Raw genomic sequence first — 26799 nt, 5'->3', positions numbered from 1 at the left:
ATTTTTGGAGCTTCATGGCTTCTATTTTGCCCCATTCCCACACCCCCAAACAGACACTTCATTGGCTGTGGGCAAGTTAACTTCTCTCGGCCTTAGATTCTGTGCTGCTTCTCTATTCCATCAACTCCACTTTTCACCCCAGCGGTCAGTGCAGCTCGGTTGGACCTGTGGGACTCAGGCAGCTTCCCCAAAGGACTCTAGGAATACACATCAAGCCAGAATTTTTCCCCAGTGTGACAGCCTGGCACAGGCTCCAAAAAGAACGTGGCCTGCCCTGCTCAGTGCACCCACTCTTTATTGCTGCTGGGCCAGGTGCGGATCCCGCCGGGCCTGGGAAGGGGGAGGTCCTGCTGAGCTCCCCACTCTGCAGCCAGCCAGCCAGCCAGCAAGGCTGAGCTGAGCTCAGGCCCGCACCCAGCCAAGCCAACCCCAAGGCTCCAGCTCCACTGAGGGTGCAGAGCTCTCGGAGGGCGTGGGGCACAGGCCCGGTGGCGAGCATGGCCCTGTATTCATCTCTAGCCTTTTGAGTCACTGGCCGTGGACTCCGGGCAGAACTCATCCACCAACTGGAGGAAGCGGCCTAACTTAGGCTGGCCCTCGCTCAGGGCCGGGTGGGCCGGAGGTGGCGCTGGGGCCTTGAACACCTTCTTTAGCGAACAGCGCACCAGCTCCCTGTAGCGTGCCTGAAACTCCTTCAGCAGCCGCTTGGCCTCCTGGTACTCCTTCTGGTTCACCAGCCGCCGCTCCCGCTGGCGCAGGACAGCTCCTGCAGGGAGACAAGCCAGGGGAGCCGGCTAGCTCTGGGTCTCGCCTAGTCCAAGGCAGTGGGGGCTGGATCCAGAGCCCCCAGAAGTGGAATTGGGTGAGAGAAGGGTGTTGAGGTACTGACTGAAAATAGCCTCTCCAACATGGGACATTAGGAAGCCAGCAGTGTCCCCTCGTGATTCTATCTCAAGCCTTAGTTCTAGTCTATAACATGCTGTGTGACTTTAGAAAACTCCCTGCCTCGCTCAGGCCTGTTTTCCATCTGCACGTGGGAAGGGCTGGGACGGATGCTCCTAAGGGCCCTGTTTGCTCTGACACAAGTCCTGTGCCTTACACCAGCAGACCTCGGGTTCTGGCAGCTGAGGACGGGGGGGTCAGAGCCATACCTAGTGGAGCTTCTGTAATGTTCTGGGAGTCCCGCATGCGAATGAGAATGTCATCCAGCAGCTGGGCTCGAGTCTTCCGTGGGGGTGGAACAGGGATCCTCTGGGCCTGGCAGAAGGTAAGAGAGGAGAGTTATCCCAGACTTACGCTCAGACTTTCCTGGCCTCGCCTCTCACACAGTCACAGCCACAGGCGGGGAATCAATTGGGGACTCTGGGAAAGCATGGCCCTTAGAAGCCTTGGAGGTGACAGCCATCCCTGTCCCCGAGGGGGTATCTGTATACTCAGTGAGGTGCAGGTGTACCCGTTTCTCCTTGGGAACACAGTATTTCTGAAGAGTGTCCTGCTTGGGCCTGGAGGAGCAGTGCAGGAGCGGGTGCTTCAGCAGGTGCTGCAGGGCCTGTGCGTTCTTCTGGATTCCTAGGACGGGAAGCAAGGTAGAGTCCGGGTACTTCTCCTAGATGCCCCCCGCTTCCCCCGCCAATTTCTTCATCCCCATAGAATAGTGGCCCTGAGTAAAAGGATGAGAAGCCCCACATCTCTCCCTGGTCTGTTTCAGTGTCAGAAGTTCCATCATTCATTGAGTGAACGACAGTCCCCTAGAGCAAAGATCACGACTGGAAAATAACATTGGAGTGGGGAAAGGGGCTGACCCCAGTGTAACCCCATTAACCTCAGGGAGGTTACACTGCAGGGACTGACACCCAAGAGCGCACAGCTGAGCACCACTTCCTTTGAAAGTACCAATACTGTTCACATCAGTCTGAAATAAGGGGTTCAGAGAGGGTACTGCCTCCCTTGCCTCAAATCAAGTAGGATTTTGGATGTTCAATTTGGGGATTAACTGGGAATCTGGCCATTCTGGGTGTTTGTTCATCAAACCCTTCCTCGAGAAACTTTTCCAACCAGAGCTGGACCCAGACTGGCTGGAATCTCTGAACAGTTGTGGCTCCCCAAAGACAAGGCCCAGGCCAGGAGTCCTGACATGCAGGGGCCCTTTGACAGACATTCAGGTAGAAGATAGTACCTGTCTGGAAAAGAGTTCTGGCACCAGCTTGGCTTTACCCTGACTTGACCTGGACTGTGGAGAGGCCCCTGCCTTAGAGGCATTCTCCTCACATACCCTTCGGCTCAATGAAGGTCGGATCAGGCTTGGCTGTCAGCAGCTCCTGGTAGCCATGGTACTTGCTGGAGAGTGAGGCAGATGGAAGCTTCCTCCGAGTCTTCTTTGCCTCTCTGGATTCTGGGGATGGTGGTAGTAGTATTTGGTCTTTCTCTACCTCTGAATCATCCTTCTGGAGGGCGGAGTAAGACATCCCACTCACCTGTGCCCAGGAGAAAACACATTTATTCATTCCATTAACACTTCTTGTCATCAACTCTGTGTGGGTCCCCATGTTGGGCCCTGTTAAGGACAAGAACCAAGACTTGGGTGAGAGGAAAGACATAAAAATAGACAATGACTGTATACCCTGATAAATGCTGTAACAGAATGGAGCACAGGGGTTCCAGGTGAACCCACAGGAAGCTCTAACCCAGCCTGGAATGCCAAGAACCTTCCTGAAGGAAGTGATGCCTTAGCCTGAAATAAATCTTAAAGAACCAGGAGAGCCCTGGCCGTTTTGGCTCAGCAGTTAGAGCATCAGCCTGTGGACCAAAGAGTCCTGGGTTTGATTCCAGCCAAGGGCATGTATCTCGGTTGTGGTTCGTCCCTGGCCCCAATTGGGGTCATGCGGGTGGCAACCAGTTGATGTGTCTCTCTCACGTCGATGTCTCTCTCTCTCTCTCTCTCTCTCTCTCTCTCTCTCTCTCTCTCCCACTCTGAAGATAAATGTAAAAATACCCTTGAGTGAGGATTAAAAAACAAACAAACAGGAGAGCCATCCCCAGGCAGGGGTGGGGAGAGTTGTGGGCTGCAAGAGACAAGAAAGGAGGACTGTTGCAAGCAAGCATGATACTATTACAGCAAGATGCACAGTAAGACAGCAAGGCATTGGGAGGAACTTGATATAGTTGGAGTGCACCATGAAGAGATAGGCAGCTGGAGCAATAATCAGAGCCCAAATCAGGAATGACTTTTAAATGCCAAACTGAGGGTGTTTGTTTTGTCACTGTGTTTTCTGTATCCTCATTGTGATGTACAGCAAAGAGTGTGAAGGGAGTGAGTGGACACTTAATTCACATTTTTAGCCTACCCCAATTGGTTTTATAAGAAACAACTGTATGAAACCTGTATTTCATAGGGATATAGTTATACCCATTATTAAAACGTATGGCTGACTAAAAATAAATAGAAAATCTGAATAGACCTATAATAAATAGATTACATTAGTAATTTGAAAACTTTCCACAAAGAAAAGCCAAGGATGGCTTCAGTAATGAATTCTACCAAACATTTAAAGAAGAATGGATAAGGTAGCAGAAAACACCCTATCAGAGCAGAAAAAAGAAAAAAGAATTTTAAGAAATGAAGATAGTTTAAGGGATCTCTGGGACAACATGAAGCATGATAACATGCATCATAGGGGTCCCAGAAGGAGAAGAGAGAAAGCAAGGAATCAGAGTCTATGTGAAGAAATAATGGCTGAAAATTTCCCTAATCTGGTAAAGGAAAAAGATACACATGTCCAGGAAGCACAGAGAGTCCCAAACAAGATGAACCCAGAGGCACACATCAAGACACATCATAAATAAAATGCCAAAGGTTAAAGACAAAGAGAGAATCTTAAAAGCAGCAAGAAAAAGATAGTTAATTACCTACAAGGGAGCTCCCATAAGAGTATCACCTGATTTCTCAACAGAAACATTTCAGGCCTGTAGAAATTGACATGATATATTCAAAGTGATGTAAACAAAGGCTTACAACCAAGACTATTCTACTTAGCAAGGCTATCATTTAAAATTGAAGGTGAACTAGCTTCCCAGACAAGAAAAAGTGAAAGGAGTTCATTACCACCAAACTAGTATTATAAGAAATGTCAAAAGATCTTTAAGAAGAAGAAAGAAAAAAGAGAGAGAAACACACTTATAAAGAATAAAATGGCAAGAAATATGTATCTGTGAATAATCACCTTAAAAGTAAATGGCTTAATTGCTCCAATGAAAAAAATATAAGGTAGCTGAATGAATAAGAAAACAATACCTATGTATATGCTGTCTACAAAAGACCCATCTCAGAATGAAAGACACAAACTGAAAGTAAAGGGATAAAAAAAGATATTTCATGCAAATAGAAATGAAAAAAAGCTGGGGTAGCAATACTTATATCAGACAAAATAGACTTTAAAACAAAGGCTATAATAAGAAACAAAAAAATTACATATTGATACAGGGATCAAGCCAACAAGAGGATTTAACACTTGTAAACATTTATGTGCCCCCAAAAAGGAGCACCTAAATATATAAAGTTAATTTTAATGGACTTAATACAGTCATGTAGCAGATTTTAACACCCCAATGACATTAATAAATTGATCTTCCAGCCCTGACCGGTTGGCTCAGTGGTTAGAGCATTGGCCCATGGACCAAAGACTTGTGGGTTTGATTCCAGTCAAGGGCATGTACCTCAGTTGTGGTTTGGTCCCTGGCCCTGGTTGGGGTTATGCAGGAGACAACCAGTTGATGAGTCTCTCTCACATCGATTCTCTCTCCCTCCCTCCCTCTCTATCTGAAGATAAATGGGAAAATGTCCTCAGGTGAGGATTTAAATACATACATACATACATACATACATAATGCATACATGCATACATACATACATAAATTGGTTTCCCAGTAAAAAAATCAATAAGGAAATAGCAGCCTTAAACTACACACTAGACCAGATGGATTTAATTGATACAGGGTGGGGCAAAAGTAGGTGTACAGTTGTTTATATTGAAAATAATACAAGAATAAACTCTGGCCCTGGTCGGAATGGTTCAGCAGTTAAAGCATCAGTTCACAGACTGAAGGGTTGTGGGTCTGATTCCTGGTCAAGGGCACATACCTGGGTTGCAGGTTTGATCCCTGGCCCTGGTCAGGTTGTGCGGGAAACAACCAATTGATGTCTTTCTCTCACATTGATGTTTCTCACTCCTCCCTCCCTCCCTTCCACTCTAACTAAAAATCAACAGGCCTGGTCGGTGTGGCTCAGTGGACTGAAAGGTCCCGGTTCAATTCCTGGTCAGTGCACATGCCCAGGTTGCTGGCTTGATCCTCAGTAGGGAGTGTGCAGAAGGCAGCTGATCGATGTCTCTCTCTCACATTGATGTTTCTATCTCTCCCTCCCTTCCTGTCTCTCTCTGAAAAAATCAATAAAAAATAAAAATCAATGGAAAAACATCCTCAGGTCAGGATTAACAAACAAAAAAAAAGAATAAACTCTGTTCCATGTACTCACAACTGTAAAACTCCTTTTGCCCAACTCTAATTGCAGAACATTTCACACCAAAGCAACAGACTATACATTCTTTTTAAGTGCACATGGAAGATTTTCTAAGATAGACCATGTGTTAGGACACAAAACAAGTCTTGGTAAATTTAAGAAGATTGAAGTCATATCAAACATTTTTCTGACCACGATGGTATGAAACTAGATATCAATTATAATCTTTTAAAAAACTGGAGAGCACACAAACATATGGGAGCTAAATAGCATGTTACTAAATAATAAATGAGTTAACAATGACATCAAGGAAGAAATCAAGAGCTACTTTGAGACAAGTGAAAATGAACACACACCAACCCAAAATCTGTGGGACACAGTGAAAGCAGTCCTAAGAGGAAAATTCATAGCAATACAGACTGACCCCAAGAAGCAAGAAAAATCTCAAACAATATAACCTTACTCCTAAAAGAACTACAAAAAGAATAACAAAGCACAAAATGAGTAGAAGGGAAGAAAGAATAAAGATTAGAGCCAAAATAAAGGAAATAGAGACTACAAATAATACAAACGATTAATGAAACCAAGAGCTGGTTCTTTGAAAAGATAAACAAGGTTGACAAACCATTAACCAAGAAAGAAGAGAACCCAAATAAACTCAGAAATGAAAGAGGAGAAGTAACAACTGACACTACAGATATACAAAGGGTTATAATAAATATTATAAACAGGTATATGCCAACAAATTGGACAATCTGGAAGGAATGGATGAATTCCTAGATATTATGCAATCTTCCAAAACTGAATCAAGAAGAAATAGACAATCTGAACAGAACAATTAAAATGGATGAAATTGAAGCAGTAATAAAAAATAACTCTCAGCAAAAAAAAGTCCTGGACTGGATGGCTTCACAGGTAATTTTTACCAAACATTCAAAGAAGAACTAACATCTGTCCTATTCAAACTATTCCTGAAAATTCAAGAGGAGGAAAGACCCCCCCCCCCAACTTCAATGTACAAAGCCAGCATTATCCTAATTCCAAAACCAGATTAAGACACTACCCAGAAAGAAAATTATATGCCGATATCTCTGATGAACATAGACGCAAAAATCCTCAACAAAATATTAGTAAATTAATCCAGCAATACATTAAAAAGATCATACACTATGATCAAGTAGGATTTATTCCTGTGATGCAAGATTGATACAATGTCTGCAAATCAATTAATGTGGTACATCACATAAACAAAATGGATAAAAAAATCACATGATCATATCAATAGATGCAGAAAGAGCATTTGCCAAAATCTAGCACCCATTTATAATAAAAATTCTCAGCAAAGTAGGAATAGAGTAAACATACCACAATATAATAAAGGCCACATATGACAAATCCACAGCCAACATCATTACTCAGTAAGGAAAAACTAAAAGTGTTTCTCAGAAACAAAACGGGATGTCCAAACTTCCGGTCAAGATGGCGGCATAGGTAAACGCAGTATCACGTCCTCCCACAACTACATCAAAGTTACAACTAAACTGCAGAACAACCATCATTCAAAACCGCCTGAAAGCAAGCTGAATGGAAGTCCTACAACTACGGAATTAAAGCAGCTGCATCAAGACTGGTAGGAGGGGCGGAGGCGTGAGGGCCGTCGGCGAGACAGGCTGGTCCCACACCCATGTGTGGCAGATAAAAATAAGGAGGCTACTTCAGCTGGGAAGGTCCTTCCTGAGGATTGAAGGGTCCCCGTCCCATACTAGGTGCCCCGCTCAGGGTTCCAGTGCCAGGAAGAGAAGTCCCCATAACTTCTGGCTGGAAAAACCAGCGGGAACTGAGGCTCAGGGAAGCTGAAGCAGCTGGAGCCCCAGGCAGCTCCTGAAAGGGCCCGCGCATGGACTTATCGGACTCTCTCCCTCTAAGCTTGGAGGGAAGGCAGCTCAAGGGTCACCAGAGACATACAGGGAAGAACTGAGCTGTTTGGCACTGGAGCGAGGGCTGGAGACAGGGTTTTCTCCGGGACAAAGGTGCTGTCAGAGGCCTTTGTTCCTTTGGTGAGCCTTCCCTGGGTGGCAGACAGCCACCATATCTGGGACTCCAGCAACCTGGCTCACACTGGTAGCCCCGCCCTGGTGATACCCTGAGGCCCCGCCCCACCCCACCCAACTTTCAGGCCCACCCAAGCTGTTGTCACTTGCTTAACCATAGGATTGGCCTGTCTTGGATCCTGCTTCAGGTTTTTCCTAAATTCTTTCAAACGAGCAGCATCTGGTCTCAGCTAGCTCCATACCGCTTGTTAAATAATACACAGAAACAAACACGGGGAGGCAGCCAAAACGAGGAGACAATGAAACAGGTCCCAGATGAAAGAACAGAACAAAACCCCAAGAAAAGAACTAAGCGAAATGGAGATAAGCAACCTAACAGATTCTGAGTTCAAAATACTGCTTATAAGGATGCTCAATGAACTCAGTGAGAACCTCAGTGAACTTAGTGAGGGCCTCAAGAGCATAATAAAGGACCAGTCAGAAATGATGAATGCACAGTCAGAATTGAAGGAGGCATTAACTGAAATAAAGAATAATTTACACAGCTTCTATACTAGAGTACGTAAATCCAAGAAGCAAACCATCGATTTGGAATCTAAGGAAGCAAAAAACACCCAATCAGAACAGCAAAAAGAAAAAAGAATCCAAAAAAATGAGGATAGTGTAAGGAGCCTCTGGGACAACTTCAAGCGTGCCAACATTCTCATCTTGGGGGTGCCAGAAGGAGAAGAGCGAGAACAAGAAATCAAAAACCTGTTTGAAACAATAATGGCAGAAAACTTTCCTAACTTGGTGAAGGAAACAGACATACAAGTCCAGGAAGCACAGAGAGTCCCAAACAAGATGAGCCCCAAAAGGCCCACACCAAGACACATCATCATCAAAATGCAAAAGGTTCAAGACAGAGAATCTTAAAAGCAGCAAGAGAAAGGCAGCTAGTTACCTACAAGGGAGTTCCCATAAGGCTGTCAGCTGATTTCTCAAAAGAAACTGCAGGCCAGAAGGGAATGGCAAGAAATATTCACAGTGATGAAAAGCAGGAACCTACAACCAAGATTACTCTATCCTGCAAAGCTGTCATTTAGCATCGATGGCCATATAAAGAGTTTCCCAGACAAGAAAAAGTTAAAGGAGTTCATCACCACCAAACCGTTATTATATAAAATGAAGGGTCTTTTTGAAGAAAAAGATAAAATATATGAACAAACAAAATGGCAATGAATATATATTTATCAACAATGGAATCTACAAACAAAATGAACAGGTAGAACAGAAACATTCTCATATATTATACAGATCTCATATCTTATACAGAGAACATTTTGTTGGTTGCCAGATGGGAGAGGGGTTGGGGGAATGGGTGAAAAGGGTGAAGGAATTAAGAAGTACAAATTCATTGCTGGACTGACAAACCTCAAAAGGAAAGGGGTTGGAGTGGGGTGGGAAGAAATAAACCAAAGAACTTATATGCATAACCAATGGACATAGACAATAGTGTGGGAAAAGGGGGGAGGGGGGCAATGGGGGAAAAATATGGAACATCTGTAATACATTCTACATTCAACAATAAAGATTTTTTTTAAAAATTAAAAAAACAAAAACAAAAACAAAAACTGGATATCCACTTTCACTACTCTAAGTCCTAGCTATAGCAGTCTGACAAGAAGAAGAAACAAAAGACATCCAATTTGGAAAGGAAGAAGTGAAACTCATTATTTGCAGATGAGATGGAACTGCATATGGAGAAACCTAAAGACCACCCAAAAATTACTGTAACTGATAAATGCATTCAGTAAAGTAGCAGAATACAAATTAATATTCAGTAATCAGTTGCATTTTTATTCACCAATAATGAACTATCAGGAAGGGAAACTAAGAAAACAATCCCATGTATAACTGCATCAAAAAGACAAAAACAAAACACCACTTGGCCTGTGTGGCTCACTGGATTGAGCATCATCCCATGGACTGAGAGGTCCCAGTTCAATTCCCAGTCAGGGCACATGCCCAGGTTGCAGGCTTTGTCCCCAGTGGGGGGTGTGCAGGAGGTGGCCAATTGATGTTCTCTCTTAACAATGTTTCTATGTCTCTCTCCCTCTCCCTTCCTCACTCTCTAAAAATCAATTAAAATATTTTTTAAAAAAAAAATTAGGAATAAATTTAACCAAGGAGGTAAACACCTGTACTTGGAAAATAAGAAGACACTGAAGAAAAAAACTGAAGACACAAATAAATGGAAACATATACTGTGTTCATGGATAGGAAGACTTAACATCATTAAAATCTCCATACTACTCAAAGCAATCTATAGATTCAACACAAATCCTATCAAAATACCAATGGCATTTTTCACAGAACTAGAACAAACAATCCAAAAATTTATGTGGAAACAAAAACACCAGAAAAGCTTCAGTAATCCTGAGAATGAAGAACAAAGTTGGAGGTATCAAGCTACCTAATAGCAGATTATACTATAAGGCCATAGTGATCAAAACAGCATGGTACTGGCATAAATACATAGATCAATGGAACAGAAATAAACCCACATCTATATGGTCAATTAATATTTGACAAAAGAGGCAAGAACAAATAATGTGGTAAAAATTGTCTATTCAGTAAAGGGTACTGGGAAAATTGGACAGATACATGCAAAAAATAAAAAAACCTACCCAGACCACCTCCTTACACCATACACAAGAATAAACTCAAAATGGATTAAAGACTTAAATATAAAATTCAAAACCATAAAACTCCTAGAAGAAAATATAGGCAGTAAAATCTCTGGCATCGGGGTGGGGGGAGGTGGGAAGAGATAAACCACAGAACTTACATGCATGTATGCATAACCAATGGACATGGACAACAAAGCCGGGGACGGGGTGGAGGGAATGGGGAGAGGGGGGCCAATGGGGTAAAAAAAGAGAAACATCTGTAACAAAAAAAATTTTTTTTTAATTTTTTAATCGAACAGACATTTATTGAGTGCTTGTGTTATGATGAACAAAATAGATACAGTTCTTGTTTTTATTAAGCTTATGTTTGGGAATGGTAGAGCTATGGGAAGGAGATGCCCCTCCCAAGAGAAAATGACAAAGATGTTAATAAAAATAATTCCAAGTCTTTTAAAAATTAAAAAGATAAATAAATAAATAAAATAAAATCTCTGGCATCTCTCTTAGCAATATTTTTTGTGATATATCTCCTCGAGGCCAAGGAAACAACAACAACAACAAGAAATGGGACTACATCAAACTAAAAAGTTTTTGCACATCCTACTTACTGGGAGAACATATGTGCCAATGATACATCTGATACGGGTTAATACCCAAAATTTATAAAGAACTCATACAACTCAACACCAAAAAAAAAATAACAAAAAACAAAAAATCTCCAATTAAAAAATGGGTAGAGGACCTGAGTACACATTTCTCCAAAGAGAACAGACATGAAAAGATGCTCAATGTCACTAATCAGAGAAATGCACATTAAAACCACAATCAGATATCACCTCACACCTGTCAGAATGGCTATCATCAATAAATCAACAAACAATTGTTGGTGAGGATGTAGAGAAAAGTGTACCCTTGTGCACTGTTGGAGGGAATGCAGATTGGAACAGCCATTATGGAAAACAGTATGGAGGTTCCTAAAAAAATTCAAAATAAACTGCCTTATGATGCAGCCATTCTACTTCTGGGTATATATCCAAAGAGACTCAAAATACTAATTTGAAAGAATATATGCACCCCTATGTTCATTGCAGCATTATTTATAATAGCCAAAATATGGAAGCAACCCAAGTGCCCATCAATAGACAAGTGGATAAAAAAGCAGTATACACACACACACACACACACACACACACACACACACACAATGGACTATTACTCAACAAAAAAAGAATGAAAGCTTACCATTTGCAAAAGTATTCATGAATCTAGAGGGTATTATGCTGTGTGAAATAAGTCAGAGAAAGACAAATACCATATAATTTTACTTATATATGGAATCTAATGAACAGAATAAACAAACAAAACTAAACCAGAAGACACAGATTGTGGACTGATGGTTGCCAGAGGGGAGAGGGTTGGGAGACAGGAAAAGACTGAGTACAGATTGGTAGTTACAAAATAGTCACAGGGCTGTAAAGTACAGCAGAGGGAACACAGTCAATAATATTGCAATAACTATGTATGGTGCCAGGTGAGTGTTGGAAATATTGGGGGAACACTTTGTAAAGTATATGATTGTCTAACCACAGTGCTGTACAACTGAAACCAATACAAAATAATATTAAAAGTAAACTGTAATTGAAAATGAAAAATAAATTCACTACAGCAGTTGGCCCAGCCAGTGCGGCTCAGTGGTTGAGCATCAACCCATGCACCAAGAGGTCGCCAGTTTGATTCCCCAGTGCGGGGCATGCAGGAGGTGGCCAATCAATGTTCTCTCTCATTGATGTTTCTATCTCTCCCTCTCCCTTCCTCTCTCTCTCTAATATCAATAAAGAAAAAAAATTACTACAACAGGGATTAGGAGTAAAACAAAAAAAATCAAGCATGTTCAGGGAAGGTTTTTTTTTTTAACAGAAGTTAGAAAAAAATAAAGAAAAAAAGAACACTAATCCTTCACAGACTCTTCCAAAAATTATAAGAAGAAGAAACACTCCCAACTAGTTCTCTGAGGTCAGTTTTACCCTGAAACTAAAACTAAGGAAAGATCTCACAAGAAAGGAAAACTACAGACTCGTATCCTTATGAATATAAACACAAAAATCCTCAAAAACGACTAGCAAATCAGCCCTGGCCGGTTTGGCCCGCGGACCAGTGTCCTGGGTTCGGTTCCTGCTAATGGCACATTCCTCAATTGCAGTTTGTCCCCGGCCGCAGTTGGGGTCATGTGGGTGGCAGCCAGTCGATGTCTCTCTCTCACATCGATGTTTCTCTCTTCCTCCCTATCACCCTCCCGCTCTATCTGAAGATAAATGCAAAAATGTCCTCAGGTGAGGATTTAAAAAAAAAACAAAAAACTAGCAAATCAAATGAACAACATATAAAAATGATTATATGCTGTGTCCAAGTGGGATTTTTCCCAGGTATGCAAGGTTGGTTAATACCCAGAAATCAAATGTAATATATATACCATATCAGAAGATAAAGTACACAAACCACATAATCATTTCAGCAGACAGAGAAAGAGCATTTGGCAAAATCTAACACCCTTCAACAAACTAGGAATAGAAGAAAATTTCTTCCACTTATGAAAAACTCACTACTAACATTATAATTAATGTTGAAAAACTAAAAGCTTTCCTATGAAGATCAGGACTAAGACAAGGATGTCAGCTCTTGCCATTTCTACTCAACATTGTACTGGAGGTTATAACCTTGGCAATTAGGCAAGGGGAGAAAAGGTATTTTTTTCAATCATGGTGACTCGATTTTTTGCTTTGATTGCTAGGAAGCTCAGAATTGATTTTGGCAATACACCTCTATTATGAGAGCATCAGTGGGTGATGTGTACATTTGAGTGACAGAATTACCCTTGGACTTATTTTTTTCCTGTCCATATTTTCCTATCATACAACTCTCTCAATTGTTTATTTTATTATTTTTAAGAAAGAGAGAAACAATGATGTGAGAAACATCGATTGGCTGCCTCCTGCACATCCCCTACTAAGGATCGAGTCCACAACCGGGGCATGTACCCTGGCCAGGAATGGAACTGGGACCTCTCAGTCCATGGGATGATGCTCAATCCACTGAGCCACACTGACCAGGCGCAATTATTTATTTTTTAATGCTTACTTGTTTGCACTGTACTCCAAAAATGTTACAGTTCATAAAGATACTTTTTTAAAAATCCTCACCCGAGGATATTTTCTTTTGCTTTTTAGAGAGAGTGGAAGGGAGAGAGGGAGAGAGAAACATTGATGTGAGAGAGACACATTAATCGGTTGCCTCCTGCACTACCCTGACCGGAGCCGGGAATCAAACCTGCAACCCAGGTACATGCCTTTGACCAGAATCAAACCCATGGCCCTTTGGTTCATGGGCCAATGCTCTAACCACTGAGAAAACTGGCCAGGGCCATAAAGATACTTTTATACTGTATATAATATGTATGTCACTATAAATCATCTGTGGAGTAAGAGATGGGTGAACAGAGAATTAGACATAAATGGACAGGTGTACATTTTGGAAAGATCTGGCATATTGAAGGGGCAAGACTGGAGGTACAGAGATCAGGGAGGGCAATGGTACAATAATGAAGTTTAAGGGGGCCCTGCCAACTCCTCCAGCCTTATATTTCCTTTTTCCTACATGTCACCCTTCTGTTGCCCCGACACTGAACTATTTGTGGCTCGTGCACATACCATTTTAATTTCCCTCCTCTGTATCCTGCTTCATGCTGTTCGCTCTGCCCAGAACGCCCTTGCTGCCTAATGTCCTCACCTTGTTAACTCCTATTCAGGCTGCAGATCTCATCTCATTCGAACCTCTTCCAGGAAGCCTGCCCTTCTGGTCCGGGACAGAGGCTTCCCCTCTTCCTCTAGGCTTCCAGCCCCCGGGCTTCTCACTTTCAGCACTGACTATGTGCGTTGTTCTTACCCACCTCCCCCTTTAGACTAAGGCTATCTCAAGGGCAGGACCATGTCTCATCCATTTGTATTCCCAGGATTCAGAGGCAGCATCAAAAGTGAGGTGACCTTAAGCAGATAGGCAGAGGCAGCAGCAACCCTTCCTAAAAACTGGCTAGAACCATACCCTAGTCAGACCGCAGGTATTTTCTCTGCCACAGGACCATGACTGTCCGTACAGGTGTCCCTACTAGTAGCCATGGACCAGTGGGTCTCCTAAAAGGGCCTTGCAGGCCCTGCCAGGGTGCTGCCTTCTGATTTCCTGACCCGCCAAGTACTCGCTTCCAGCTGCCTACAGCGCTCCAGCTACCTAAGGGGTGTGCAGGAACCTGTGGGAACTGGGAACAAGTGCTCGGCCAGATGGATCCAGGCACCTGCGTCAAGAAGATGGACTCTGTGCTCTTGGTGTCCTCGTCTGATGGGTTCTCCACGCTGAGGTGGCCAGCAGTGTCGCTTGGGTGAGACGTGGTCTCTTCACTATGCACAGTGGAGTCAGAGCAGATGGGAGGAAGTGGCACGAAGGGCCGGCGGTGCAGGGAAAGGCCCCGCAGGCCCTCAATGGGCATATCTGGCCTCAGAGCAGTCGGCGGCACTTCAGCCAGCTGTGCCTCCAACATCTCCTGTGAGGGAGACTCCACTGTGGTTGCAGGTAGGTGATGGAGCATCAGGGGCTGCTTTGGCACCTTTGGGACTTGGGTTTTCACCTGTCATGGGAGAAGGGTTGTATTGGTTGGCTTCCTAATTGGAATCTCTCCTCCTGGACCTCGCCAGCCTAAGGCCACTTGGTACAGTGACCAGAGTACTGGGTGAGGGCTCACAGGGGGAGGGAGAGAGCAAAATCACACTTACTGGGCACCTATGATGTGCCCTATGCATGACATATGTTGTTTTATTTATACCTCAAAATTACCCAGTGAATAATTATCCTCATTTTAGATGAGGAAATGGACTCAGAGAGGTAAAATGACTTGTCCAATGTCACAGAGTTATTCAGTGGCAGAGCCTGGACTATCTAATTCCTGTCCTGGGCTCCAGGCCTCATTCTAAACCCCTGACTGTATCACTCCCGCCTTCAGTAGCCTTATTCCTCTGTTCAAGGTTTAACACAGTTTCCTTGACTTTCCTCAGGGACTCCTAGGAGGGCATGGGGGAGATGGTCCTGCATTTTCTGGAAGGCAGCAGCACCAGGCCCCATTCAGGATGCTGGTCCCTGCACCTTATATAAAGATTCATAAGGTAGCCCAGCCGGTGTGGCTCAGTGGTTGAGCATCAACCCATGCACCAAGAGGTCGCCGGTTCAATTCCTGGTCAGGGCACATGCCCAGGTTGTGGGCCCGATCCCCAGTGGGGGGCATATAGGAGGCAGCCGATTGATGTTCTCTCTCATCAATGTTTCTCTCTCTCCCTCTCCCTTCCTCTCTCTCTAAAAATCAATAAAGAAAAAACAAAAGATCCATAAGTTAAATCTCAGGGTTCAGGACCAAGGAAATAACTTCTTTCCTGTTGCACTGTTCAGCTTCCTTAAGTAGCAAAAAGCCTGTCGCCCTCCCTCCCTCCTCCTCTGCCTCAGCTGCCAGGAGCGAGACATGAGCTCAGTTTCCCTCAGCTGGGCTTAGTGACTTGTCCTCACCCAAGTGACTTGGGGGTTGATTTTATTCTTAGTCAAGGGTATTTGGTTCACATATATCTATACTTTGACAGACGAGGTAGTGTAGTGGGAAGACCGTAAGCACTGTTAGAAAAATAAGGGCTGAAATGCGGTTCTACTCTTTGTCTAGTTCTCTGCCACTTTCCCAGCTCCTCCTTGAGGAAAGACTGGATCACCTAATTGGTCAGAGGTTGACAGTCACCGGGCCCTATGTCCCTGGTGAGCTGGACTGGCCAACATCAAGGATAGGCTGTTTTATCTTCCATTTGTGTTCTCACATGCAAAGGACTTATTACACAGCTTCTTGGTTACATGTTTGGTGGGTCTGGGCCTGCTCTGGAAGGTCCTCCACCCCTGTTCTGTCATGCCTGGGCCTGAGGGGGTGCCAGTAGGCCTTGTCCGTGTAACTGACAGTAAATGGCCCAGAGGTGCATCAGCCACCTCTGTGAGTACACCGGGGCATGTAGGCATCTCCAATCTAGCTAAAGGCCTAGCCACATTCTCGTCTAGTCTGCACTGGCCGTTAGATGGTGTTTACCTAGATTTATAAAGCACTACTTCGCTTCTCATTTAGCCACTGGATTTGTCTTTCTCGTCTATCAGTTGGAACCTCAGAGGTTCCTCTGGACCTGAACACCAATTTTTAACAACTCTTTATTTCACCTCTCTGAACCTGCTTCCTTGTCTGTTGTGAGGATTATGGGATAGCACATGTGCAAGTGCTCAGCACAGAACTGGGCATGGGTGCTCTGTACATGGGAGAGAAGGTTATGTACTTAGCATCCGGCTCACTCTGATTCTGCCCATCCCCAGCTGCTGTTGGGAAGGGAGGTAGCTGGATCCTTAGAGGAGGCAACAGACAAGGGGAAGGTGATAGAAATGCTTTGAACTTCTGTCTATTTCTTATTTTAAATGCTACTTTGGTCCTATGAGGGTTCCAGACAAGAAAAGCTTGGCTGGGCAGAGGCAGGCTACAGGGAAAACTGTACTTAACTTTTGGTACCAGCAATGTCCAGTCCAGCTTTCGGCTATAGGAAGACTAAAGTTCAGGAGGGAGGAGCATTTCACAGAAATTTCTGAAATCCATTAGATGAAAGAGTGATTTAACTTACTTTAAGGCATCCCAGAAGGCAACTCTAGGACCAGTGGCTTGGGAAGGTACAGAGGAGCCAACTGCTCTCAACATAAGGAAATGCTTCTTACCATCCAGGCAGGAGAGGTGTATTCTAGGCCTGGCACAGTCTTCATGACTGACACGCTGACCATAACTTGCACTGGTATGGGTTTGGGAGTTTATCGTGTATTTTCATATCTGTGCTTCATCCAGTCCTCTCAGCAGCTCTGAGAGGTTTTAGAGTTGAGAAGCTGAAGCTCAGAGATTGCAACTCTTGCCCAAGTTCAGACAGCTATGGAATGTGATGGGGCCAGGCTCATACCTGGGTCTTCTGATTCTCCCCACATCTTACAGCTCCTACTCTGGGCCTCAGTTTCTCTGTAAAATTAAGGGGTCAGGTTCAATGACCTGCAAGGCTCCTCCTGACTGCCTTCTGGGTCTCTCTGACCATCTCATCCCTTCTGAGTTTATCTGTATTAATAGAGCAAGGTATGGAGAAGACTACTGCTACTACAACCCTAATGGAGGGATCCTAGGCATTGTGGGAGAGTGCAGCTCTAGCGCCAGGTTAGTCCACGTGCATTGCTACAGGCTCCACCCCCTCTGGGGTTGGGGGTCCCACCTTGGAAGCCTTACCTTCCGTGAGGCCTTCCGAGGCATCAACATATGATGCTTAGCCTTCACTATCTTTCTTCGAATTAAGTGGATCCCCAGCCGCTCCTGGAGGAAGCTTTTTAACAGTGGAGGGACCCCTAGAGTCATGATGGGAAAATAAGATTACAGTTAGCTAACATTTACTGGGGGCTTACTAGGTGCCAGACACTGTTCAAATTGCTGTACATATATTACCTTACTTAATTCTCACACCAACCCTAGGAGGCAGGTACCCATATTATTTCCTTTTTTTTTTGGTACATGCCCCTAGTGGGGACCGAACCTCGGACTCTCTGGTCCGCAGGCTGACGCTCCAACCGCTGAGCCAAACCAGCCAGGGCCATGTTATTTCCATTTGATAGGTGAGGAAACTGAGGCACAGAGAGGTAAAGGAATTTGCCCAAGGCAACACAGTGTGGAACAAGGATTAGAACTCTGCTGTTGTCACTCCAGGGCCCAGGATTCTAAAATGCCTCCCACTAGCTCATCTTGGACAGTGGATTCCACTGCTGACACAGTACGCCTGCATTCAGTGTGCTCTGGGAGGGGACAGCCCAGCACCTGCACACTCCCCAACTGGTAAATGAGGCCACAATAGACCTGTTCCATAAAGCAGGGTGTCACTTAAATAGCTCATGCTGGATCTAGATAATTCTGTATTTCATTCCCAGTTATGCCTCTTTCTTGCTGTGTGACTTTGCGTAGGTCACGAACCTCCCTGATTTTCAGTTTCCTCCACAGTGCACAGGGACACTAATGCCTGCCTCACAGGGTTGCTGTCAGGATGAATGGGTGTCTGTTGTATTCTCCATCCCCCCTGTCTACCCATGATGGGTAGCAGAGCCCAGGGCTTGGCATCAGTGAGGTAGGGATGAAGGTGCCCACAATGCTTCCTGGGCACTGGGTTGGGGGCAGCTTTGCAGGCACCATACCTCGTCTGTGGACCACCAGAGGGTTGTTATGAAAGACGAGCTCACAGAGAGATGGGAAGAGAGCTACTGGCAGGATGGCGTCTTCCTTCGAAATCTGTGAGGCAGGCAGGAGAGCGCATCAGGTCCACACTCCCCCTCACCTCTGCCAAGCGCCCCTGGGCCCACACTCCAGGGCTACATGCTTGCTAGGATTGGGATGGGGCTGGCCAAGTGATGCTGCTGTGGATGGGACTCATGCTGGGCAGCCTCTTATCCCTGCAATTTCACCAGCTCACACCCAGAACACCTTGCCCCTCCTGTCTAAATTCCGCCATAGTTGTTTCAGGTTTGAAAGTTAATACATTTTTTTCCTTCTCCACACTGGTTATGCACCCAAGACCAAGTATTGAGGATGTTGGTAACAAAATAATGACAAACACATATAGCATTTGTCTTGCAAGGAGTCTGAAAGGTAGGGAGGGCATTGACTTCCACTTCAGGATACAATTTGTCTGACACTTCACCTTCCTTAATGCAACCTCTATACACCCCATCAGTCTGTCAACAGCATTTCTGATGGTCTCTTTCACTGAGGCCTGGCTTGGGCACTAATCTGGGGAGGGAAAGGGGACAGGAGGTCAGGGGAACCCCCCCATCTAAGGAATAAGCACAGCACATGGTAAGGGAGACCTTATGGCTGTCTGAGGCCCAGAGGCCACTCCATCCCTGTGAGGCCAGCCTCTGAAGGGCAAATATTACACCATTCTTGTTGAGCAGAGTGACTGGAACATCTGGGGACTGCTTTGGGGAGGAGTCTGTTAGCAATGGAACAGCATCAGAGCCATCAGTATTACAGGGGCCAGGAGTGGGCAGTGACCTTTCAGATGCCTGGATACACTGAAAGCTGTTGGGTCGGAGTCAGGACCCACAGCAGGTGCTAAGGTCTGAGGGCCAGAAGGAGGAGGGCGGTTCAGTTTGGCTTCCTCTGAGCTTCACTGGGTAGCACTACGCACAATGAGCAATTAACCTAGTCATCGTCTTTCATTTTTTTTCATTCGGTCAAATTCCTGCATGCCTACATGTGCTAAGCATTAGGTTGGAAATGAGTAAAACAGATATAACTCCTGTCCTCACGCAGCACTGCCTAGTGGGAAACAAGCATGGAAGAAACAGTAACAGGAAGAAGGGTAGATTTACAACTGTGACTAGTGCCATAAAAGAGAGGCATATGAAGTACTAGGGTGACTTGACCTAGTGAGGGAGATAAGGCATTTTTGAGATCTGAAGGGTGAGTAGAAGGTATTAGTAAATGCAGTGGGAGATGGAGTATGTGGCAGAGAAACCTCTGCATTACCCAAAATCATTTCCTCTACTTTCTGGGCACACAGTGAGACTGCATCTTCTTGCCTCCTAGGCAGCCGGATGTGGTCATAAGACTCAGTTCTAGCCAATGCAACCTTGGTGGAAGTGATAAATGCCATTTCCAGGCATAGCCCTTTCAACACCTCCTGCATGATCCCCTGCATCTCTCAACCACCTATCCAACAGAAGCCTAGGAGCCAATAAAGTACTCTTAAGGCCCTATGAGGTGCCAGAGCCAGAGCCAGAAGGAACCTGGTCTCTGAATGATCATGTGGAAGGCCACCAGCCAACCAGGAATATCCACAGTAGATTTTGTAAAAGTAAGAAATAAATTTTTATTGTGTTAAGTCACTGAGATTTTAAAGTTTGTTTTGGTAGCTAGTATTACTTACGATAATGAACGCAGAGAGGAAGTGTTCCATGCAAGAGCACAATATGTGAAAGGCCCAACAGCACGAAGCAGCCTGTTGGGGGGATGTAAAGAAGACAGTGTGACTAAAGCAGAGAAAAAGAGTGCTTCTTGCAAAATGAGGCCAATGGTGCAAGTATGGGCCAGACTAAAGCTAGTTAAAGATTTTGATCCTTGGGGGAACTTATTGGATGACATTTTAGAAACATGAGGACCTAAATGTGACAAGACTTGGTAATGGAGGAGAAATGGGTAAGGGGGAGCAATGTAAAGGAGAGAGAAACATAAAGGATGACAACCAGGTTTTGGCTTGAGCAACTGGGTAGATGATGAAGCTATTCCCTAAGGTATGGAACAACAGAAGAATATCAGATTTTAAGGGAAAGATCATTAATTCACTTTGCATACATGTACTTTAAAGGTACCTTTGAGACCTCCAAGAAATGTTAAAGGGTCTTCTTTAAGAAGAAGAGAAAAAAGATACAACATATGAATAATAAAATGTCAATAAATGCATATCTATCAACAATTACTTTATCCTCACCCGAGGACATTTTTTTTTCCATTTTTTGCACAGATAGAGTGGGAGGGAGAGAGAGGAAGAGAGAGAGAGAGATAGAGAAACATCGACGTGAAAGGGACACATCAAGTGGCTGCCACCTGCATGACCAACCAGGGCCGGGGACAAACTGCAACCGAGGTACATGCCCTTAGCGGGAACCGAACCCGGGTCTCTCCGGACCACAGGCCGATGCTCTAACCGCTGAGCCAAACCGGCCAGGGCTCAACAATTACTTTAAATACACCAATCAAAAGACATATGGAGGCTGAATGGGTAACAAAACAAAACCCTTACACATATGCTTACAAGAGACTCACGTCAGATTGAAAGCCAAATACACACTGAAAAGGATGAAAAAAGGTATTTCATTAAAATGGAAGCAAGCTGGGGTAGTAAGACTTATACCAGACACAACAGACTTTAAAACAAAGGCTATATAACAAGAGACAAAGAAGAACCCAGAAATTCCAATTCTGGGTATTTATCTGAAAAAACCCATAACACTGTATTAAAAAGACATATGCATCTATATGTTCATTGCAGCATTATTTACAACAGCCAAGATATGGAAGCAACCTAGTGTTCATCAATAGATGAGTGGATAGGGAATGGGGGGAGGGGGAAGAGATAAACCACAGAATTTATATGCATGTACGCATAACCAATGGACATGGACAACAAAGCTGGGGACGGCGGAGGGAGGGATGGGGAGGAAGGTGTCAATGGAGGAAAAGGGAGAAACATCTGTAACAAAATAAATTAATAAAAAAAATAGATGTGTAGATAAAGAAGAAGTGGTGCATATATACAGTGGAAAGTGACTGAGACATACAAAAGGAATGAAATCTTGTCATCTGCAACAACATAGATAGACCTAGAGGGTATTGTGCTGAGTGAAATGAGTCAGAGAAAGACAAATGCCATGATTTCACTTATAGGTAGGAATCTAAAAAACAAAATAAATGAACAAGCAGAATAATAACAGACTCACAGATAAAGAGAACATTTTTATAGTTACCAGATGAGAGAACCATTGGGGGGATGGGTGAAAAAGGTGAAGGAATTAAGAAGTACAAATTGATAGTTACAGAATAGTCATGTGGATGTAAAGTAGAGATAGGGAATATAGTCAATAATATTGTAATAACTATGTATAGTGTCAGATGGGTACTAGGTTTATTAGGATGATCACTTAGTAAGTTATATAAATGTTTAATGATTAGGTTGTACAGCTGAAAGTAATACTGTATATCAACTATAATTGAAAAATTAAAAAATTATTTAAAGTAAAAAAAAAATCCATGGACACAGTACATGTTGAAAGTGATTATTTTATTTTTAAATTTATCTTTATTGTTGTATTATAGATCTTCCTCCTTTTCCCCCATTCCTCCCATTCCCCCCCTCCACCCTGCTCCTGCTGGCTCCCCCTTCACTGCACTGTTGTTTGTGTCCATGGGCTATGCATATCTGCATATAAGTTCTTTGGTTTATCTCTTCCCACCCCCACTTCCCTCTGAGAATCGTCAGTCTGTTCCCTGCTTCCAGGGTCTCTGGATATATTTTGTTGATTAGATTCCACATATAAGTGAGATCACATGATACTAGCCTTTCTTTGACTACTTATTTCACTTAGCATAATACTCTCCAGGTCTCTTCATGCTGCCTCAAAGGGTAAGAGATTCTTCTTTTTTATAGCTACATAGTATTCCATTGTGTAAATGTACTACAGCTTTTTCTTTTTTAATTTTTTTTTATCCTCACCTGAGGACATTTTTGCATTTATCTTCAGACAGAGCGAGAGGGAGAGAAGGAGGAAGAGAGAGAGACACATCGAGTGGTTGCCACTCACATGACCCCAACGAGGGCGGGGACAAACTGCAACCGAGGTACATGCCCTTAGTGGGAACCAAACCCGGAACTCTCTGGTCCATAGGCTGATGCTCTAACCACTGAGGGTGTACCAGCCAGGGTGTACCATAGTTTTTTTATCCACTCATCTAGTGTTGGATACTTGGGCTGTTTCCAGATCTTAGCAATTGTAAATAGCGCTGCTATGAACATAGGGGTGCAAATATTCTTTCTGACTGGTATTTCAGGCTTCTTAGTATATATTCCTAGAAGTGGGGTCACTGGATCAAGAGGCAGTTCAATTTTTAATTTTTTGAGGAAACTCTATAATGGTTTCCATAGTGGCAGCACCAGTCTGCATTCCCACCAGCAGTGTACTAGAGTCTCCTTTTCTCCACACCCTTGCCAGCACTTGTCATTTGTTGATTTATTGATGAAAGTCATTCTAGCAGGTGTGAGGTGATACCTCATGGTTGTTTTAATTTGCATTTCTCTGATGATTAGTGATGTTGAGCATTTTTCTTATGTCTCTTAGCCATTTGTATGTCCTGTTTGGAGAAGACTCTATTCAGGTCCTCTGCCTATTTTTAAATTGGATTATTTGTGTTCATTTTGTTGAGTTGTATGAGTTCTTTATGTATTTTGAGAATTAACCCCTTACATATATTATTGGCATATGCGTTCTCCCATACAGTGGGTTCCCTTTTCATTTTGATGCTGGTTTCTTTTGCTATGCAGAAGCTTTTTAGTTTGATGTAGTCCCATTTGTTTACTTTTTTCCTTTGTCTCTTTTGCCCCAGGCAATGTATTGGTGAAAATTCTGCTACGTGAGATGTCTGAGATTTTGCCACTTATGTTTTCTTCTAGGATTTTTATGGTTTCACAAGTTACATTTAAGTCTTTTATCCATTTTGAGTTTATTCTTGTGTATGGTGTAAGTTGAAAGTCTAGTTTTATTTTTTTGCATGTAGCTGTCCAATTTTCCCAACACCATTTATTGAAGAGACTGTCTTTACTCCATTGTATGCTCTTGCCACCTTTGTCAAATATTAATTAATCATAATGGCTTGGGTCAATTTCTTGGTTCTCTGTTCTGTTCCACTGATCTATATGCCAGTTCTTATGCTAGTAGCAGGCTATTTTGATTACAATGGCTTTGGTAGTATAACTTGATATTCAGTATTGTGATTCCCTCCTACTTTGTTCTTCTTTTTCAAGATTATTTTTTTTGTTCCATATAAATTTTTGGAGTAATTGTTCTAGATCTGTGAAATACGCCATTGGCATTTTAATAGGGATTACACTGAATCTATAGATTGCTTTGGGTAGTATGGACATTTTAATGATGTCAATTCTTCCAATCCATGGACACAGTATATTCTTCCACTTGTTTGTATCTTCCTCTATCTCTCTTTTCAACATCCTATAGTTTTCTGAATACAGGTCTTTCACCTCCTTAGTTAATTTATTCCTAGGTATCTTATTTTTTGTTGTTGCAATGGTAAAAGGGATTGCTTTTTTAGTTTCTCTTTCAGAGAGATCATTATTGGTGTATAAAAATGTCATCGATTTCTGGATGTTAATTTTGTATTCTGCTACTTTGCTGAATTCATTTATCAACTCTAGTAGTTTCTTTGGTGGATTCTGAAGGCTATTTTTGACACAAAAAATTACTAGATTTCTGAGTGGATATTATGAACATAAGTTTCCATTTAAAGGCAAAATTAGTTTTAAAATTTGTAACTTTAATATGTTGAATGTTAACCTCAATTTTACCACAGGTAGCTCTGAGTATTCCTTCATATCATCAAAACATAATTCATTCATCCAACAAACTTACTGAATGAATACCTATCACGTATCAGGTACTGTTCTGGATGATGGAGATATAGCTGGAAGCAAAACGAAGTTCTAGGTCTCAAAAAAAACCTCTAAATACAGTAGACCCAGACACATGGAAGTAGGGCACAGACTGACATCCCTCAGAAGAGGGGATGGGGGGTGGGGGGGTGGGAAGAGATAAACCACAGAACTTATATGCATGTATGCATGACCAATGGACATGGACAACTAAGCCGGGGACGGGGCGGAGGTGGGGTGGGGTGGGGGGTGCCAATGGGGTAAAAAGGTAAAATATCTGTAACAAAAAAAATAAATAAAAATTCTTAAAAAAAAAAAAAAACCTCTACATTCTGGCAGTAGACAACTGATAATAGACAAAACTATGTGTGTGAGGTGGTAACTGTCATAAAGGAAAATATCATTTAAAATCTCAAATGAAAATACAGGAAAAATGGAAAGAGTGCTGCTCCCCTCCTCACAATGAGAAAAAAAACTGAGTAACTTATATCATAACTTATATCATAACTTTTCTTGAGTCCAACAGAGAGCTAAGGTCTCAGCGCAATCAATGGGCTGAAATCTAAAGTTAGAGGGGCACATCGAAGGAAAGATGGGACACAGACACTGGCTCGCCTGTGGCAGATTGTGGAAGAGATGGTGAGTGCCACACAAGCATTTAAGAAGAAATCAGCTAAAAATGTTAATGAATTGCTAGAGGACAAATGTGGGCCAGAGTAAGAGAACAGGCTGAAGACACGAGGGGAATTCACATCCACTTGTGTGTGAAAGACTAGACACCCAAGGGAGATTGGAGGATGCCTTCCTCAGGTGTAGGCCTGGAGGAGTTGAGCAGCTGCCATTACAGGTAAGGCAGGAACTCTTGCCAGCCTTTCTTCCTGGTGAACAAAAGGTTGAAGTTGCTGAGGAAGGTCAGCAAACTCTGTTATGTCTAGGGCCCTGCCCAGGGGATGGGGGGAAGGGGGGAAGATATAAAACCTACTCTTCCTGGAGTAGGGGCAGGAAGTCAACTGGAGCCCACTACATTAGAGGTCTTCTACACCTGGGAGATGGGTAGGACTACTGAGAAAGGCCCATTCTTTTGTTTGTTAATCCCCACCTGAGGGTATTTTTTCCATTGGTTTTTAGAGAGACTGGAAGGGAGTGAAGGGTGGGGAGACAGAGAGAGAAACATCAATGTGAGACACAATGATTGCTTGCCTCCTGCATGTGCCCCTACCAGGGCTGGGGATCAAGTCTCTAACCCAGGTATGTGCCCTTGACTGGGAATAGAACCAATAACCCTTCAGCATGTGGGCCGACACTCTAACCACTGAGCAACACTGGCCAGGGTAAAAGGCCAATTCTTGGGACACAGGAACCCAGGGCCTACTTAAGACTGGGTTGGACCCTCCCATTGGCCCCATTACCACCAGAGTAGCTAACACTAAGTAACAAGCAAAAACAGTCTATCGATGGGGAAGGAATAAGAGTGTGGAGATAAATCCCTCAGGTGTAAGAACCCAGGGAAGGCTGCAAGCTGAGAATAGAGCAGGAACACAGAAAAATGATCTGGCCTGGCTGGGGTGGCTCAGTGGTTGAGCGATGACTCATGTACCAAGAGGTTGCCAGTTCGATTCCCGGCCAGGGCATATGCCCAGGTTGTGGGCCTAATTCCCAGTGGGGGGCATGCAGGAGGTGGCCAATTGATGTTCTCTCTCATTGATGTTTCCATCTCCCTCTCCCTTCCTCTCTTTCTAAAATCAAAGAAAAAAGAAAAAGATTTTCTCTTAAAAAAAGGAAAAATGCTCTGGCACCCCAGCAAGAACCAACTATATACTGTCTCAAAGAGAAGCACTTTATTTATTTATTTTTTAATCCTCTCCTGAGGACATTTTTGCATTTATTTTCAGATAGAGCGGGAGGGAGAGAGGGAGGAAGAGAGAGAGAGAAACATTGATGTGAGAGAAACACATCAACTGGTTACCACCCACACAACTCCAACCGGGTTCGGGGACAAACTGCAACCAAGGTATGAGCCTTAGCTAAAACTGAACCCGGGTCTCTCTGGTCCATGGGCTGATGCTCTAACTGCTGAGCCAAACTGGCCAGGGCCAAAGAGAAGCACTTTAAATATAAAGCTATAAATCGGTTAAAGCAAAAGGATAGAGAGATACTATGCCAATAGTAAGAGTATGCTATGTATCTATATTAAAATCAGACAAAATAGATATCAAGACAAG

At 43.5% G+C, this 26799-nt stretch overlaps 1 protein-coding gene across 10 annotated transcripts in view; it reads right to left on the bottom strand.

Annotated features, from left to right (window-relative positions):
* Positions 1-515: 515 nt before the first annotated feature.
* XRRA1 (X-ray radiation resistance associated 1) overlaps positions 516-26799 on the bottom strand; it is a 64492-nt gene continuing 38208 nt past the window's right edge. For 3 of the 10 annotated variants that reach the window (XM_036258030.1, XM_036258031.1, XM_036258036.1), the window contains 7 exons: positions 18555-18648; positions 17605-17720; positions 14581-14910; positions 2273-2474; positions 1454-1569; positions 1152-1257; positions 516-766 (listed from right to left, as the gene is read on the bottom strand). In XM_036258030.1, the coding sequence (XP_036113923.1) occupies positions 516-766; positions 1152-1257; positions 1454-1569; positions 2273-2474; positions 14581-14910; positions 17605-17720; positions 18555-18648 (1215 nt within the window). The remainder of the gene's footprint in view (positions 767-1151; positions 1258-1453; positions 1570-2272; positions 2475-14580; positions 14911-17604; positions 17721-18554; positions 18649-26799) is intronic. The other 7 variants (XM_036258032.1, XM_036258038.1, XM_036258039.1 and 4 more) reach the window with 6 other exon arrangements.

The sequence above is a fragment of the Molossus molossus genome, unplaced genomic scaffold (genome assembly GCF_014108415.1).
Source record: "Molossus molossus isolate mMolMol1 unplaced genomic scaffold, mMolMol1.p scaffold_m16_p_13, whole genome shotgun sequence".
Lineage (NCBI taxonomy): Eukaryota > Metazoa > Chordata > Mammalia > Chiroptera > Molossidae > Molossus > Molossus molossus.
The sequence above is the reverse complement of the archived record's forward strand: the minus strand, read 5'-3'. Positions and strand labels throughout refer to the sequence as shown.